Here is a 17,088-nt window from a genome sequence, read left to right as displayed (position 1 = left end):
TACTGTTCTGTTGACTCCGCTCTTTATTAGATGACAAAAGTCCAGCAAGACCTGCATTTTCACAGGCTCATTAAATAATGATCCCTTAAGCCTGCGCAAGCTGCTCACATATTTTCATGTTTGGCCTTGATTTTTTCTTAAATGCAGGGTATTAAATGCACAAGTCTCTCCAAAATCCACAACAGATGATTTGATTCCTCTTAAGATTCATTAAATAAAGAGTTCCCGTGCCGTCGGCCGCTCTGAATGATAGCAGATTATTGCACACACACACACACACACACACACACACACACACACACACACACACACACACACGCACACACACACATATGCTGATTGTTTCCTTATGATGGGAGCAGGAGGAGGGATTCGGGGTCAAAGACAGAAGATGCTGAGCGCTAAAACAATAGGGCTGCAGGCACGCCACGCGCCACGACAGATTGAACACTGGTGGAGCGGCTCATTATTCCTGACCGGGCAAAACACAAGCTCCTTATGAGGGTCTGAGGCTTTACGGGGACATTTGTTTTTTGGATGGTACAACCTGAAGTGTGTCACTGGTGTACGGATATGTGTGTGCGTGTGTGTATGTGTGTGTGTGTGTGTGTGTGTGTGTGTGTGTGCGTGTGTGTGTGTTTGTGTGTGTACTTGTTTTTATATCACAGTGGGGTAGTGAATGCTGTCGTGTTTTTGAATCATACTGTAATGAGAAACATGAATGAACCTGCTTGGGGTGATTCTACAGTTGCTATGGTAACACAACAACTATTGTGATTGATGTGTTGTGTTGGTTCTACGGTTGCTATGGTAACACAACAACTATGGTGATCGATCTGTTATGGTGATTCTACAGTTGCTATGGTAACACTACAACTACAATAACTGATTTTTGGTGGTGATTCCACAGTTGCTATGGTAACAAGAACAACAGTAATTGATCTGTTGTGGTGATTCTACGGTTGCTTTGGTAACATGACAACTACAGTAATTGATCTGTATGGTGATTCTACCAGTTGCTATGGGAACACGGCAACTATAGTAATCGATCTATTATGGTGATTCTACAGTTGCTATGGTAACAACTACAGAAATTGATCTATTGTGGTGAATCGTACAGTTGCAACACAACAACTGCAGTAATTGATCTGTTGAGGTGATTCTACAGTCGCTATGGTAACACAACAACTGTAGTAACTGATTTGTTGTAGTGATTCTACAGTTACCATAGTAACACAACAACTATAGTGATTGATGTGTTGTGTTGATTCTACGGTTGCTATGGTAACACGACAAGTACAATAACTGATTTTTTTTGTGGTGATTCTACAGTTGCTATGGTAACAAGAAGTACAGTAATTGATCTGTTATGGTGATTCTACGGTTGCTATGGTAACACAACAACTACAGTAGCTAATCTGTTATGGTGATTTTACAGTTGCTATGGTAACACAACAACTACAGTAACTGATCTGTTATGATGATTCTGCGGTTGCTAAGATAACACAACAACTCTAGTAATTGATGTGTTGTGGTGATTCTACGGTTGCTATGGTAACACGACAACTACAGTAATTGATCTGTATGGTGATTCTACCAGTTGCTATGGTAACACGGCAACTATAGTAATCGATCTATTATGGTGATTCTACAGTTGCTATGGTAACAACTATAGAAATTGATCTATTGTGGTGAATCGTACAGTTGCAACACAACAACTGCAGTAATTGATCTGTTAAGGTGATTCTACAGTCGCTATGGTAACACAACAACTGTAGTAACTGATTTGTTGTAGTGATTCTACAGTTACCATAGTAACACAACAACTATAGTGATTGATGTGTTGTGGTGATTCTACAGTTGCTATGGTAACACAACAATTGTAGTAATGAATCTTTTATATGTGTACTTGTTTTTATATCCCAGTGGGGACTTAAACCTGAATGCACACAGGCACGTGAGGTTTTTGTCATCATAGGGGCCAGAATTGAGGACCCCAAGGGGAAACATTCCTATAAATCAGACAGAATAAAAGTATTTAGACAATCTTTCAACACAGGAACAAGTCTGTGTGCGCGCATACATCTACAGCATGTTTGGGTGTTTGTTAAACACCCCAAGGACATTTTTCAAAGCATTTTCAATGTTTTCTCCTGTAGAAAGTCTTATTTCTCTTACTTTGGCTCGAATTTTTATTTATTTTATTTATTTTAATGGCTGTGGTGAATTATTTATTATTTATTGGTGATAACTGATTAATATCTGTGGCTCAGGGTTTCTGAACTCCACATGTTGTTTGTTCTGTGTCTTGCATGTAATTTGCCTTTTTTTCTCTCCTTGTTTTCCACCTTTGCTAAGTGACCTTGGCTTTGAAGAGGCGCAATAAAACACATTATTATTATTACATATTACCTCATAGGGCATCTGCAACTGCAATACTGTAAATATTCTGTTATTTCGGTGCATTATTAATTCCACATAATGAAAAATACTCAGGAACCTTTTGATAAGTTGTGCAATCTTAATCTGAAGCTGAAAGCTTAGACCTAATGCTTCTCAATTGTAAATGCACACACATATAAAAAGAATATTATAGTAATTTATATAGTGAATAATGTAGTGTTTTTGAATCATACTTTAAATGAACCTTTTGTGGCGATAGTAACACAACAACCAGGCCTGTAGCCAGCCTGATGAAAGGGATGGTACTGTTTTCTTTTTTTAAAAATTAGACCGTTTTGCAGTTATTCAACTCATTTTCTATTTAATAATGAAATTTAAACGCTGCATTTTAGTGACATTTTAAACACTATTTTCTGCTGAATTAGCTGGTCGGCTGTTGATAACAACACTTTTTGATGTACCAAAAACATTATCTAAAGATTGAAAATAAATAAATATGAATAAATACTTATTTTTAAAATACAAATGCATCACATCATATATATATATATATATATATATATATATATATATATATATATATAAGAAAAAAAAAGAAATTTAATTTAAATTGAAAATTGTAGCCTTCATCTGTTGTGGTGATTCTACAGTTGCTATGGTAACACAACAACTGTAGTAATTCATCTGTTGTGGTGATTCTACAGTTGCTATGGTAACAAAAACTACAGTAATTGTTATTTTGTGGTGATTCTACAGTTGCCATGGTAACACAACAAGTATAGTAATCCATCTGTTGTGGTGATTCTACAGTTGCTATGGTAATACAACAACTACGATAATATAAAGAAATGAGCCAATATACTGTAGTTTACTACAACTATAGAATATATTAAACGGCAATGCAGTTTACTGTAGTAAAATCTAAATAATACTACAGTATTTATTACAGTTTATCAGTTCACTACAGTTGATACTATAGTATGCATGAGCAAACAAGTAGTGTTCATAACAAGTAGTTATATACCATACTATAATACATTTTACAGTAAAGTAAAGTTTACTTTAGTGTGATTTAAACACTGGTATTTACTATAAATTACTATAGTATGTGTTAACGCAGGAATTCATTTGATTAGAAAAGAAACTTTATCATAGAGATGTGAAAAATTACATTTTATAAAATCGTCGTTTATCTAAAATATTTGTAGATTTTTTCCCTCTGTGTCCTCTTAGTTTGTCCTTTTTATGCATACTTATATTCTGTTATTTGCATATCTCATACTGGCTATACATCATGTATTGCGCTTAGAGGTTTATTTCTTGTGCAGATCTATTGCGCTCTCTGGTGGAGAACAGACAGAACACTACAAGAAGCAGAGCTCAGGGGGATTAACTGCCTTTCCAGCACTTTATGAGTTTGGTAATTCGGTTAAACACGAAAGAAGATATTTTGAAAAATGTTAGACATTAGCCACATAGCATTGACTTCCATGATATTGTTTTTAGCCATTGTTTGAAAATTAAAAAAAATTAAAAATAAACAAAAATTTAGCAAATTCTGCTATATTAATGCCTACAAATATAATTTGCAGTCTGGTTTTATTTCATACAGCAATATGTTATCAGTTTCATTAATAATTCAGTGTTGCCAGATATTTCTATTAAAAACAAACAATATAGATAGGGTTGTAATCACCATCTCCATACTTCCTCATCGCACTTTTGTCCTCCCCATATTATCACTGCTGTTTGATACAGTATGTTAAAAGCAGTCCAATGTCATGATGCGGTGGCTCAGGGGTTAGAAGGTTGCTGGTTCGAATCCCAGCTGGATCAGTTGGTGTTTTTGTGTGGAGTTTGCATGTTCTCCCCGTGTTGGCGTGGGTTTCCTCCGGGGTTTTCCGGTTACAGTCCAAACACATGCACTATAGGGGAACTGATTAACTAACTTGGCCGTAGTGCATGAGTGTGTGTGTGTGTGTGTGTGTGTGTGTGAATGAGTGTGTATGGGTGTTTTCCAGTACTAGGTTGCAGCTAGAAGGGCATCCGCTGTGTAAAACATATGCTGAAATAGTTGGCGTTTCATTCCACTGTGGCGACCCCTGATGAATAAAGAGACAACACCGAAGGAAAATGAATGTTGTGATGCTTAAAATGATCAGATCTGGCAACACAAAGACGCGGCAGCTGCACCAGCGCCCTCTACAGCTTGAAAAAAGGGACAATCATTTACTCTGCGACAACATTTATCAATCATAGAGCTTTAAATGTTATTTTTAATATACAAAAATACTTATGTTCAAGCCTGTCGATGTCCATCAGTCTCCAATATAACTCATAATATTGTTTTTTTTAATCGTTGTGTTCAACAGAATAAAACAACCTCATGTTTGGGTGTACTGGCCCTTTAAATAATCAAAGCGTCATCATGAAGCTGCTTTGAGTAAATCAGCTTGCTGTCCAAACTTTCAGAACACACACACACACACACACACACACACACACACACACACACACACACACACACACACACACAAAGGCATGCATTATTCCCCCAAATTCCTCAGGAAAACCCCAGATATGTACAGACTTAAACAAACAGGCCTCAGAACACAGACCACAGGCTTTCTGAAACCCACAGCCAAGATTAATAAGAAATGCGTCATACACTCACTACAAAAAACTCTGATATCACGTTATTTTGATGATCCCTTTTGTTGAATTTAAGTTAAATTGCATCTACATGCCAGCTATTTCTCATTGGATTATAAGTAGACTGTTGGGGTTAGTGTAAGTTGACATGTTCTTGCAAAGTGTCTTATAGTCAGTGAAATGTCTGTTAAAGGAGCAGCATCAGCAGGTATTAAGCAGACAGTCTACTAATACCCTAATGAGAAGTCATTGGCATAGCCGCAATGCAACTTTTAGTCAACAAAATGTGCAGTTGGGGGCGTCACGGTGGTGCAGTGGGTCACCTCACAACATGAAGGTCGCTGGTTTGAGCTTGCCGTTTCTGTGTGGAGTTTGCATGTTCTCCCCATGTCCTCAGGCTGCTCTGGTTTCCCCCACAGTCTAAACACATATAGGGGAATTGGGTAAGCTGAATTGTCCGTAGTGTATGTGTGTGAATGAGAGTGTATGGGTGTTTCCCAGTACTGGGTTGCAGATGAAAGGGCAAAACATGCTTGATAAGTTGGCGGTTCATTCCGCTGTGGCGACCCCTGATTAATAAAGAGACTAAGCTGTAAGGAAAATAAATGAATGAATTAAATTCGTGCAACTGTAATGTCAAAATAAAGTCTTAGCAAAAATGTTTCTTTTTTAAATGCTTTTTTCTAGATCAAATATCTAAAAAATATCTTAAAATTATTAATATTTTACATTAATATGTTTAAAGCAAACTGACTTAATTGTAACTTGCTTTTTTCTCCCTATTTTTTTATTGGTCTAAAAATGCTATTTGATTTAAGATTTTTTTTTATGTTTACATATGTTTTATTATGTTCACATATATTTAGACTACAATCAAGAGAAAACCTACAAAAGAAAATTTACATTTTTATTTTATTTTTTAATATTTATATTAAATGCATATTATTATTTTATATATTTGTGAAGTTAAAAAAACTCCTAAGTCTAAATACTAGTGTTTTTGAACCATATTATAGTGTTATACTGTATATATTATAATATCTACAACTCTTTTATGAATGCTCCAGCATACTGTAGTATTAACTATAGTGAACTGATCAACTGTACTGTAGTATACATTCGTTTTTACAGCAGTAAAATGTGGTGTATGGCAGTATAATATAGACTATAGTGGGAGAAAATTACAGTATTGGTTTATTTGTTGATATTACTGTAGTTGTTGTGTTACCATAGCAACTGTAGAATCACCACAACAGATCAGTTACTGTAGTTGTTGTGTTATCATAGCAACTGTAGAATCACCACAACAGATCAATTACTATAGTTGTTGTGTTACCATAGTGACTGTAGAATCACCACAACAGATCAATTACTATAGTTGTTGTGTTACCATAGTGACTGTAGAATCCCCACAACAGATCAGTTACTGTAGTTGTTGTGTTACTATAGCAACTGTAGAATCACCACAACAGATCAATTACTGTAGTTGTTGTGTTTCCATAGCAACTGTAGAATCACCACAACAGATCAATTACTGTAGTTGTTGTGTTACCATAGCAACTGTAGAATCACCGCAACAGTTCAGTTACTGTAGTTGTTGTGTTACCATAGCAACTGTAGAATCACCACAACAGATCAATTACTGTAGTTGTTGTGTTACCATAGCAACTGTAGAATCACCACAACAGATTAATTACTGTAGTTGTTGTGTTACCATAGCAACTGTAGAATCACCACAACAGATCAATTACTGTAGTTGTTGTTACCATAGCAACTGTAGAATCACCACAGCAAATTAACTCACTTACTTTACTACAGTATGGTTGACAATCACTATAGTAGTTATTATAAATGAGTGTAGTATATATTTGTCTCTCTTCCCTCCTTGAATCGGGGGGCCCAATCACTCTACCAAAATACTACATCATACCTAGGAGACCTGATCAACCTACCTACCTGTTCACAGTTCATCCTCTTACTTCCCTTCCCCTTCATCCCAATGTTCTCTTACCATCCCTTCTATCCCCACAACACAGTCTAGCTCAGAGTGTGTCGTGCTCCATGCTGCTGAAATGTACAGTATAGTAATGCTGACAAACAGCACTGCGTGAGTTACGAGCGCCATCTAGCGGTGCTGTGCTGAGCTCTTCTTCATTTTATATACAGTTGAAGTCAGAATTATTAGCCCCCCTGAATTATTAAACCGCTTGTTTCTTTTTTCCCCAATTACTGTTTAACGGAGAGAAGATTTTTTTCAACACATTGCTGAGCATAATAGTTTTATTAACTCATTTTTAAAAAGGATTTATTTTATCTTTGCAATGATGTCAGTTAATAATATTAGACTAGATATTCTTCAAGACACTTCTATACAGCTTAAAGTGACATTTAAAGGCTTCACTAGGTTAATTAGGTTAACTAGACAGGTTAAGGTAATTAGACAAGTTATTGTATAACGATGGTTTGTTCTGAAGATTATAGAAAAAAAATATAGCTCTAAGGGGCTAATAATTTTGTCCCTAAAATGTTGATTAAAAAATGAAAAACTGCTTTTATTCTAGCCGAAATAAAACAAATAAGACTTTCTCCAGAAGAAAAAATATTATCAGACATACTGTGAACATTTCCTTCCTCTGTTACACATCATTTGGGTTATATTTAAAATAGAAGAAAAAAATTCGAAGGGGGCTAATAATTCTGACTTCAACTGTATCTTGATTTTTTTTATTATTATATATTTTTATGTCATATAAATATTATATGATATAAACATTATTCTATTTATTATATGATATTAATATTTATATCATATTATATTATATATTTTATTTATTACATTTATAACACAATCACACACACACACACACATATATATATATATATATATATATATATATATATATATATATATATATATATATATATATATATATATATATATATATTTATAACATATTTGATTTAAAAATTATGTTTTATTAGACAGATTTTTAGACCGACAAATAAAAAAAAGAATTAATTATAATATTAGAAATAATAGACATATCAGATTGTTCGACAAGAATACAAAAACACACAGCTAATGTATAAACCCTATAACAACAAACAATAGAGAACAGAGCATTCTGAAGAACAAAATGCCATGGGGGGATACAGAATTACAACAGTGCATTTAAAGGCCCCTTAAAGAACGGTCACAGTCACATGCAAAAGGTCACAGAGAATACAGTCAACTGCGATTACAGAAAAGAGACCATAATAGAAGATTCACATCATGTTTAAAATGTGTATTTTCGTATTTTAAAGCTTTAACATTGCTGGAGACACCCACACACACACACACACACACACACACACACACACGCACACACTTTTTAAAATTAGAACGTTCGACAAGAATATTAATATATACAGCAAAGACATCGTTAAGTGCACATTATTAGCTCTTAATTCTCTGAGCACTTGCAGTTCCTCTGTGTTATGATCACTTGTGTTTTGCCTCTTCTAGCTGAATTGCTGAAATGCACCTGCTAAATGACTGAATGTTGATGTCAGTTACAGAAAGCAGGCTGTATTATAAGATAACGTTATTTACATGAGCTGTTTTATAAGATTTAAAGCTTTAAGATTTTGCTGGAGGCACACACAATACATTTATTATTATTTAATACTTCAATTTTATTAGAATCTTCAATATATATATATATATATATATATATATATATATATATATATATATATATATATATATATATATATATATATATATGCCTAAAACAGCAATGCAAATATGTAATTACATATTATTATATAAACAGTTAATTCTCTGAGCACAAACAGTTCTGTTGTATAATGATCACTTCTCTATGGAAGCCCGTTCCCGCCACTGAATGATAAAGAAAATTAAGAATTTATATACAAAAAAATTATAATAATATTTAAAAAAAATTATCAAGTCAGAATTCTGAGTTATAACTCGGAATTGCGACTTAATAACTCAGAATTACGACTTTTTACATATATATATATATATATATATATATATATATATATATATATATATATATATATATTTATTTATTTATTTATTTATTTATTATTATTTTTTTTATTAATTCTTTTTTTATCATTCAGTGGCGGGAACGGGCTTCCAAACTTCTCTTCTTGTTTAATCCCAGAATATAAAATTATAAGATATATAAGAAATAAAATTCACAGTGTTATTGATTGTAAAGCTTTATGATTGCACACGCACACACACGCGCGCGCACACGCACAGCTTCCTGCTCAGCATCGTCACTAAGAGGAGGGACTTGCCTTTTATGGATTCTTTGCACAATACCTCACTTCCTCAGCAGAAACACACACACACACACACACACGCACACACACTGAGGACTGAAGGGCTCCAGAGGAACAGGGAAGCGGTCAGCTGGAGCTCCTCTGCGGATCCTCCATGGCTCAGGCAGCGGGCGCCGCGGACTCGGATCCGGCCAGCAAGCGCCTACACTCCAGGTAAGAGTCTGCGGGGCTCCGGGGGTCTGCAGAAGCGTCAGCGGGGCGACCTGGAAGCTCCGCCGGCGACGGAGGCCCTCCGCTCGGCTTGTAGACGTGGGCATGACGGTGCTGGAGACGGGCTGTCAGATCCAGCGCGCAGATTTGTAGAAAACAGACCTTCTATATCTTCTCAAACCACACACGTGTGCGCTCGGTCAGAGGGGCAGTTCACACAGAAATGTCATTAGAGCAGTCTCAAGTGCAGAGCTCAATGAGGGGTTTGTCCTTTCAACACAAGAGAAGATACTCTGAAGAATGTTGGAAACCGGTAGCCATTTATGTTTTGATTTAAGCCATGCCATGTGTGCGTGTGTGTACTGTGTGTGTATGATTATATATATATAAATATATATATATATATATATATATATATATATATATATATATATATATATATATATATATATATATATATACATATATATAGCATGTTCAGCCTTGATGTTTGCAGTTACACAAAACATTTAACACCATTCTTGCTGATGATGTTGTGCATGTGCTCGTCCTTCACTGGGGGAGTTTAGTGACGGATGAGTTTGTAAAGAGAAACATCTGCTTCTCCTGTTCCCGTCAGTGGTGAAGCCACAACTGTCTGACGCTGTGCTTCTGTGCCATGTGGAGCGGTGTGTCATTTAACCCTCCTGCTGACTTATGGGTCAAAAATGACATCATTTAACCCATGTGTGCTGTTGGGTCATTTCCATGCACTGTGGGCTGACTTTAAAGCTTAATTTGGCTCTGTTTCAGCAAATGTGATGATTTTAAATCTTGTCTTGACGCATATTTTGGGAAAATGCTTTGTAATTGATAAACTCATCAACACACTCAGATTGACTCCCCTTTGGTGATGTTCGGGGCTGTTTTTGCCCCATTGACTTGCATTGTAATCACATGTATTTGATTGACAGAGCCATATGATCGTGCATTCTTGAGTGCTGCTGGTTTTTAATGATGTGAAGAGGAATCATTTGTCATTTGCACTGTTAATCTTAGTTTTCTTTAGTCATTGAGCGCTTGCTTATTACTGGATTGGTGGTTCATCAGCTTCTGTTATAGCCTTTGTTTTACATATTCATCAAAAATAAAATGTAATGGTTGAGCTGGATGTGACCCTGGGTCACAAAATAACCAGTAGTAAGGGCCAATTCTGATTTATAAGCTGCGTACGTAAGATTTGCATTGATGTATGGTCTGCTATATTTGGCTGAGATGCTACTATTTGGAAATCTGGAATCTAAGGATGGGGCTTTATTCATTTTCCTTCGGCTTAGTCTTTTATTTATCTAGGGTCGCCACCGTGGAATGAACCGCCAACTATTCCAGCATATGTTTTACACAAAGGATGCCCTTCCAGCCGCAACTCTGTATACTTTTATATACATTTCAATCTCTTTTTCTAGCCCCGTGAAGAGAGCTTTGCTTTTTGTCTGGAGGCTTTTAGAATGGTGGTTCGGTGGCTCAGTGGTTAGCACTGTGGCCTCAGCTGTGTAAAACGTATGCTGGAATAGTTGGCGGTTCATTCCGCTGTGGTGGCCCCTGATGAATAAGGGACTGAGCCAAAGTGGATTCAATTTGAGGATTCAAAAAAATCTTCATATTGAGAAAAACGTGTTTATAGTTGTGCAAGTTGATATCTTAGCAGTGCATATTACTAATAAAAGATAATGTTTAGGAAATTTACTAAATCTCTTCATGGAACATGGTCTTTACCAAATATTTAATTGATTTTAGTCATTTAAAAAGTTCTAGGGCTTGCTCATATAATTGGCTTTTCCTACAAATACACTACAGGTCAAAAGTTTTGTGGTCATGTTTTTTTTCATGTTTTTATTTAAAGAAAATCATGGCATTTATTAAATGTACAAAAAAAAAGTTAAATTGTTAAAGATTTATTAAAATTTTAAAATACTGCTTTCTTAATGTATGCAGTTTCAAATGAGATTATACCTCCAGTCATATTGGGTTAATTAGTTTTTCATTAATAATAATAATAATAATAATAACAATAACAATAGTAATAATTAATATTAGAGTGTTTTCTGAAGGGTTGTGTGACTGAAGACTGGAGTAATGAAGCTAAAATGCATCTTTAAAATCCCTGCAATAAATTATTAAATTAAATTATAAACTTCTTTTGAACAGTAATTTACTCTTTTTCTGATTAAATAAATGATGCGGTGGCGCAGTGGGTAGCACGTTTGCCACACAGCAAGAAGGTCTCTGGTTTGAGCCTCGGCTGGGTCAGTTGGCATTTCTGTGTGGACTGTGGAGTTTGCATGTTCTCTCCGTGGGTTTCCTCCAGGTGCTCTGGTGTCCCCCACAAGTCCAAACACATGTGGTATAGGTAAATTGGGCAAGCTAAAATTGACCATAGTGTATGAGTGTTTCCTAGTGATGGGTTGCGGCTGGAAGGGCATCTGCAGTGTAAAACATGTGCTGGATAAGTTGTCGGTTCATTCCGCTGTGGAGACCCCAGATTTATAAAGGGACTAAGCTGAAAAGAGAATGAATGAATGAATGAATAAATGCAGCCTTTACATTAAAAACTCCAACTGAGCCCCAACTTTTGACCGGTAGTGTACCTGTGCAACGTAAGACACAGTATATATATGCTCTTTAGCTCAACCTCATCACACAATGATTTAATGTATAACCAGTGTAGTTCTAACAGTTAACGAAGTGAGCGGAAAACTTCCTCACGCTCACAGCGTTTACAGTCAGTAGTGATGTGCTTTGTGTCAACAGTGTTTTCTATATGGACTGTTTTTAATCATAACAGGGTTTAAAGCCAGCGTCAGTGCAAATGTAACCCAGCTCGCATTATTCCTGTGTTTAAAGGAACTCTTATAGAGGTCTGGGCTAAAACAAAGCTAGATTTACGCTGTCGGTGATAATCGAATGGATGAATCGCTCAGAACTAGACTGGGATGAATGTGTGCACGTGTCAAGTCTGTCTAATCTGTGTGTGTTTTTAATAATTAATAGTCATCAAGTAAAGTGTTTGTCTTTATAACACGTGGAAAACATTGCAAGTTTGTTGTAGGTCATTTTAAACTTTGCATTGAATTTTTGCATGTTGTTTTCTGTTTTCTAAAACAAATCTATAATCTATGATAAATATATCCCTATAAATCTATAATATTGGCAGATGCAAGGAATTTGATGGCTATTAGAAAGTGCGGCTGTAGTTTCAGATTGCCTTTATCGTCTTTCTCTCAGTCTTTCAGAAGTCTAAGACTTTTCTGGATCTTTTCCAAGTTTATTTCCAAGTTTTGCTCTATTCACAATAATTATTATGGCCTGATGATTAAATCAAAAAAGGTAAGGATTCGCACTTTTTAAATAACAGCATTAATAAGATTGACGCACCAAACCAAAGAAGTTCCTAAAAAAAAAAAAAAAAACGCTAGCATGCAGGTCAAACTTCAGTAACTCTACACTAATGATTAAATCCAACATGTGTTAAGGTTTAGTGTGTATGTATAGGGATTCAGTTGTTGTGTATCTAGGAAATTTGCTTTAGTTGTCATTAGGATGGAAAATGTTCATGGACCTGGCAACCCTGAACACAATTAAAGGCACAGTTCACTTAAAACTCATTATTTATTATTTCTCAGGTCCACACTTGAGTTAATATGTTGTGGTTAGGTGCTGAAAAACAAATCTATAGGCTTTAATAAATATTATATATAAATCTATAATATTGGCAGATGCAAGGAATTTGTTGGCTATTAGAAAGTGCGGCTGTAGTTTCAGATTGCCTTTATCGTCTTTCTCTCAGTCTTTCAGAAATCTAAGACTTTTCTGGATCTTTTCCAAGTTTATCTCCAAGTTTTGCTCTATTTACAATAATTATTATGCTCTGATGATTAAATCCGACATTTATTAAGATTTAGTGTGTATGTGTAGGAATTCAGTTGTTGTGTATTTAGGAAATGTGCTTTAGTTGTCATTAGGATGGAAAATGTTCATGGACCTGGCAACCCTGAACACAATTAAAGGCACAGTTCACCCAGAAATGAATATTTACTCATCATTTACTCTTTCTCAAGTCCACAATTGAGTTTCTTTCTACTATTGAATGCATAAGTAGATATTTTAAAGAGGGCAGCATGGTGGCTTAGTGGTTAGCACTGTCAAGAAGGTCGCTGGGCCAGCTTGTGTTTCCATGTGGAGTTTGCATGTTCTCCCCGTGTTGGCATGGGTTTCGTCCGGGTGCTCTGGTTTCCCCCACAGTCTAAACGCATGCGGGGAACTGATGAACTACATTGGCCTTAGTGTATGAGTGTGTGTAAGTGAATGGGTGTGTATGGGTGTTTCCCAGTACTGGGTTGCAGCTGGAAGGGCATCCGCTGTGTAAAACATATGCTGGAATAGCTGGCGGTTCATTCTGCTTTGCAACCCTAATCAGGGACTAAGCTGAAGGAGAATGAATGAATTAATAATAATTTCAAAGATGCTGGAAAGCATTGACCTCTATAATAGGAAAAACAAATACTAGGAAAGTCAATGGAGTCATGTTTCCAACATTTTTCAAAATATCTTCTTTTGTGTTTAACAGAGGAAAGAAACTCATGACGGTTTGGTAAAAGTGAAGTGAGAGTAAATGATGTCAGAGTTTCTGTTATTCGGGTGCACTGTCCCTTTAAGCAGTAGCTGTGTGCTTGACGCTGTGGAAAGCAGAAGTGTAAATCAGACTACATGCAGACGTGTTTTTACTGCGTTTGTTTGAGTTGCCTGACGTGGCTCTGGGAGCTGTTGTATTTGGCTGAAGCTCTGGAGTCTAGGCTTTTAACTCTTCTGCAGCTGAGTTACAGTACTAATTTGTGTCCCAGTGTGCAGAATACACCTCTAGAACTTCCCGTTTGTGAGGTCATGTGATGCACTGTCATTAAACCTCATTAAACTGCTCTCAACAAACGCTCATTGATGATGGTGATGATGGTGATGGTGATGGTGATGATGATGATGATGATGATGATGATGATGATGATGATGATGATGATGGTGATGATGATGATGGTGATGATAATGATGGTGATGGTGATGATGATGATGATGATGATGGTGATGATGATGATGATGATGATGATGATGGTGATGATGATGATGATGGTGATGATGATGATGGTGATGATGATGATGATGGTGATGATGATGATGATGATGATAATGATGGTGATGATGATGATGATGATGATGATGATGATGATGATGATGATGATGATGATGATGATGATGGTGATGATGATGATGATGATGATGGTGATGATGATGATGATGATGATAATGATGGTGATGATGATGATGATGATGATGATGGTGATGATGATGATGGTGATGATAATGATGGTGATGGTGATGATGATGATGATGATGATGATGGTGATGATGATGATGATGATGATGATGATGGTGATGATGATGATGATGGTGATGATGATGATGGTGATGATGATGATGATGGTGATGATGATGATGATGATGATGATAATGATGGTGATGATGATGATGATGATGATGATGATGATGATGATGATGATGATGATGATGATGATGGTGATGATGATGGTGATGATGATGATGGTGATGATGATGATGGTGATGATAATGATGGTGATGATGATGATGGTGATGATGATGATGGTGATGATGGTGATGGTGATGATGGTGATGGTGATGATGGTGATGATGATGGTGATGATGATGGTGGTGATGGTGATGGTGATGATGGTGATGGTGATGATGATGATGGTGATGGTGATGATGATGATGATGGTGATGGTGATGATGGTGATGGTGATGATGGTGATGATGATGGTGATGATGATGGTGGTGATGGTGATGGTGATGATGGTGATGGTGATGATGATGATGGTGATGATGATGGTGATGATGATGATGATGATGGTGATGATGTTCTCTCTTGTGCACTGCACTTTTTGTCCTATATTCTCAGTGTTTTCAGTGGTGTGCAGATCCTCATGCGTCTGTATTGCAGCGCAGGCAGCAGCTCAGGTTGGCTGGTGATGGTGTCAGTGAGTGTATAACCTTTTTTTTTGATTCAGTAGGTGAGTGTAATGATGTCAGAACACTCAGCTAATTACTAAATGCTCCTCTTTAATCCCAGTTGTTCCAAATCTCATTAGCTGTAATTCTGGATTAACCGGCGAGTAATCCACAAGACCATTAGAAAGAGCAGTTGCAGGAGCCGTGCCTGATTAATCAAAGGAAGGATCTCTCCCACATGGAAAATAGTAAAGTTACAGTACATGCTGCGGTGTTTTTGAACCATACTGTAGTAAAGTACTTGAATTAATCTGTTGTGATGATTCTATGGTTGCTATGGTAACCCAAGAAATATAGTAATCGCTCTGTTGTGGTGATTCTGTAGTTGCTATGGTAACACAACAACTATAGTAATCGATCTGTTGTGGGGTTCTACTGTTGCCATGGTAACAACAAATAAAGTTATCAATCTGTTGTGGTGATTGTACGGTTGCTATGGTAACGACAACTATGGTAATCAAACTGTCGTGGTTCTACTGTTGCCATGGTAACAAAAAATATAGTTGTCAATCTGTTGTGGTGATTCTATGGTTGCTATGGTAACACAACAACTATAGTAATCAAGCTGTTGTGGGGTTCTACGGTTGCTATGGTAACACAACAACTATGGTAATCTATCTGTTGTGGTTCTACTGTGGCTATGGTAACACAACATAGTAATCGATCTGTTGTGGTGATTGTATGGTTGCTATGGTAACAACAACTATGGTAATTGATCTGTTGTGGAGATTCTATGGTTGCTATGGTAACACAACAACTATACTAATCAATCTGTTGTGGTGATTCTACAGTTGCTATGGTAACACAACTATAGTAGTCTATCTGTTGTAGTTATACTGTTGCTATGGTAACACAACAACTATAGTAATCAATCTGTTGTGGTGATTGTATGGTTGCTATGGTAACACAACATCTATAGTAATCGATCTGTTTTGGTGATTGTATGGTTGCTATGGTAACACAGCATCTACAGTAATCGATCTGTTTTGGTGATTGTATGGTTGCTATGGTAACACAACATCTACAGTAATCGATCTGTTGTGGTGTATACTACAGTACAGTTGATAACTATAGTTAACACTAGAGTATGCTGGAGAATTCATGAACAGTGTTGTAGATACTATAACATGTATAGAGTATAACACACTTCACTACAGTGCTGTTCAATAGCAGTACTATATTATTTTTGCTTTGCCTTTGGTTTGTACCTGCTCTTCACACTGACCTCTTGACAGTGGTTTAGTTCACAGTGTGGAGCATTAAATATTGATGCAGGATCTCGACCTGCTGCTTAATTGAGAGTCTGAGGGTGTGAAACGCTGTAAAGCAACACGAGACTCAATCTCACACACGCTCTGATCAAATGCTGCATGCCGTGTGTGTGTGTGTGTGCTGTGAGACCTGATG

At 36.4% G+C, this 17,088-nt stretch overlaps 1 protein-coding gene and 1 long non-coding RNA gene across 4 annotated transcripts in view; both read left to right on the top strand.

The window, feature by feature from the left end:
* The first annotated feature begins 294 nt into the window (after window positions 1–294).
* LOC147844563 (uncharacterized) lies at window positions 295–2,952 on the top strand. Its single transcript, XR_015492233.1, has 3 exons — window positions 295–1,015; window positions 1,071–1,355; window positions 1,519–2,952. It is a non-coding gene; the product is annotated as an uncharacterized LOC147844563 (long non-coding RNA).
* A 6,453-nt stretch (window positions 2,953–9,405) lies between these two features.
* gpsm1b (G protein signaling modulator 1b) overlaps window positions 9,406–17,088 on the top strand; it is a 40,242-nt gene continuing 32,559 nt past the window's right edge. For 2 of the 3 annotated variants that reach the window (XM_087251830.1, XM_087251831.1), the window contains exon 1: window positions 9,406–9,570. In XM_087251830.1, coding sequence (XP_087107956.1) covers window positions 9,512–9,570 — 59 coding nt within the window. In that variant the 5' untranslated portion in view covers window positions 9,406–9,511. 3 annotated transcript variants of the gene reach the window in all.

Source organism: Danio rerio, chromosome 5, assembly GCF_052040795.2.
Source record: "Danio rerio strain M-AB ecotype USA chromosome 5, GRCz13ab, whole genome shotgun sequence".
Classification (NCBI taxonomy): domain Eukaryota; kingdom Metazoa; phylum Chordata; class Actinopteri; order Cypriniformes; family Danionidae; genus Danio; species Danio rerio.
The sequence above is the reverse complement of the archived record's forward strand: the minus strand, read 5'-3'. Positions and strand labels throughout refer to the sequence as shown.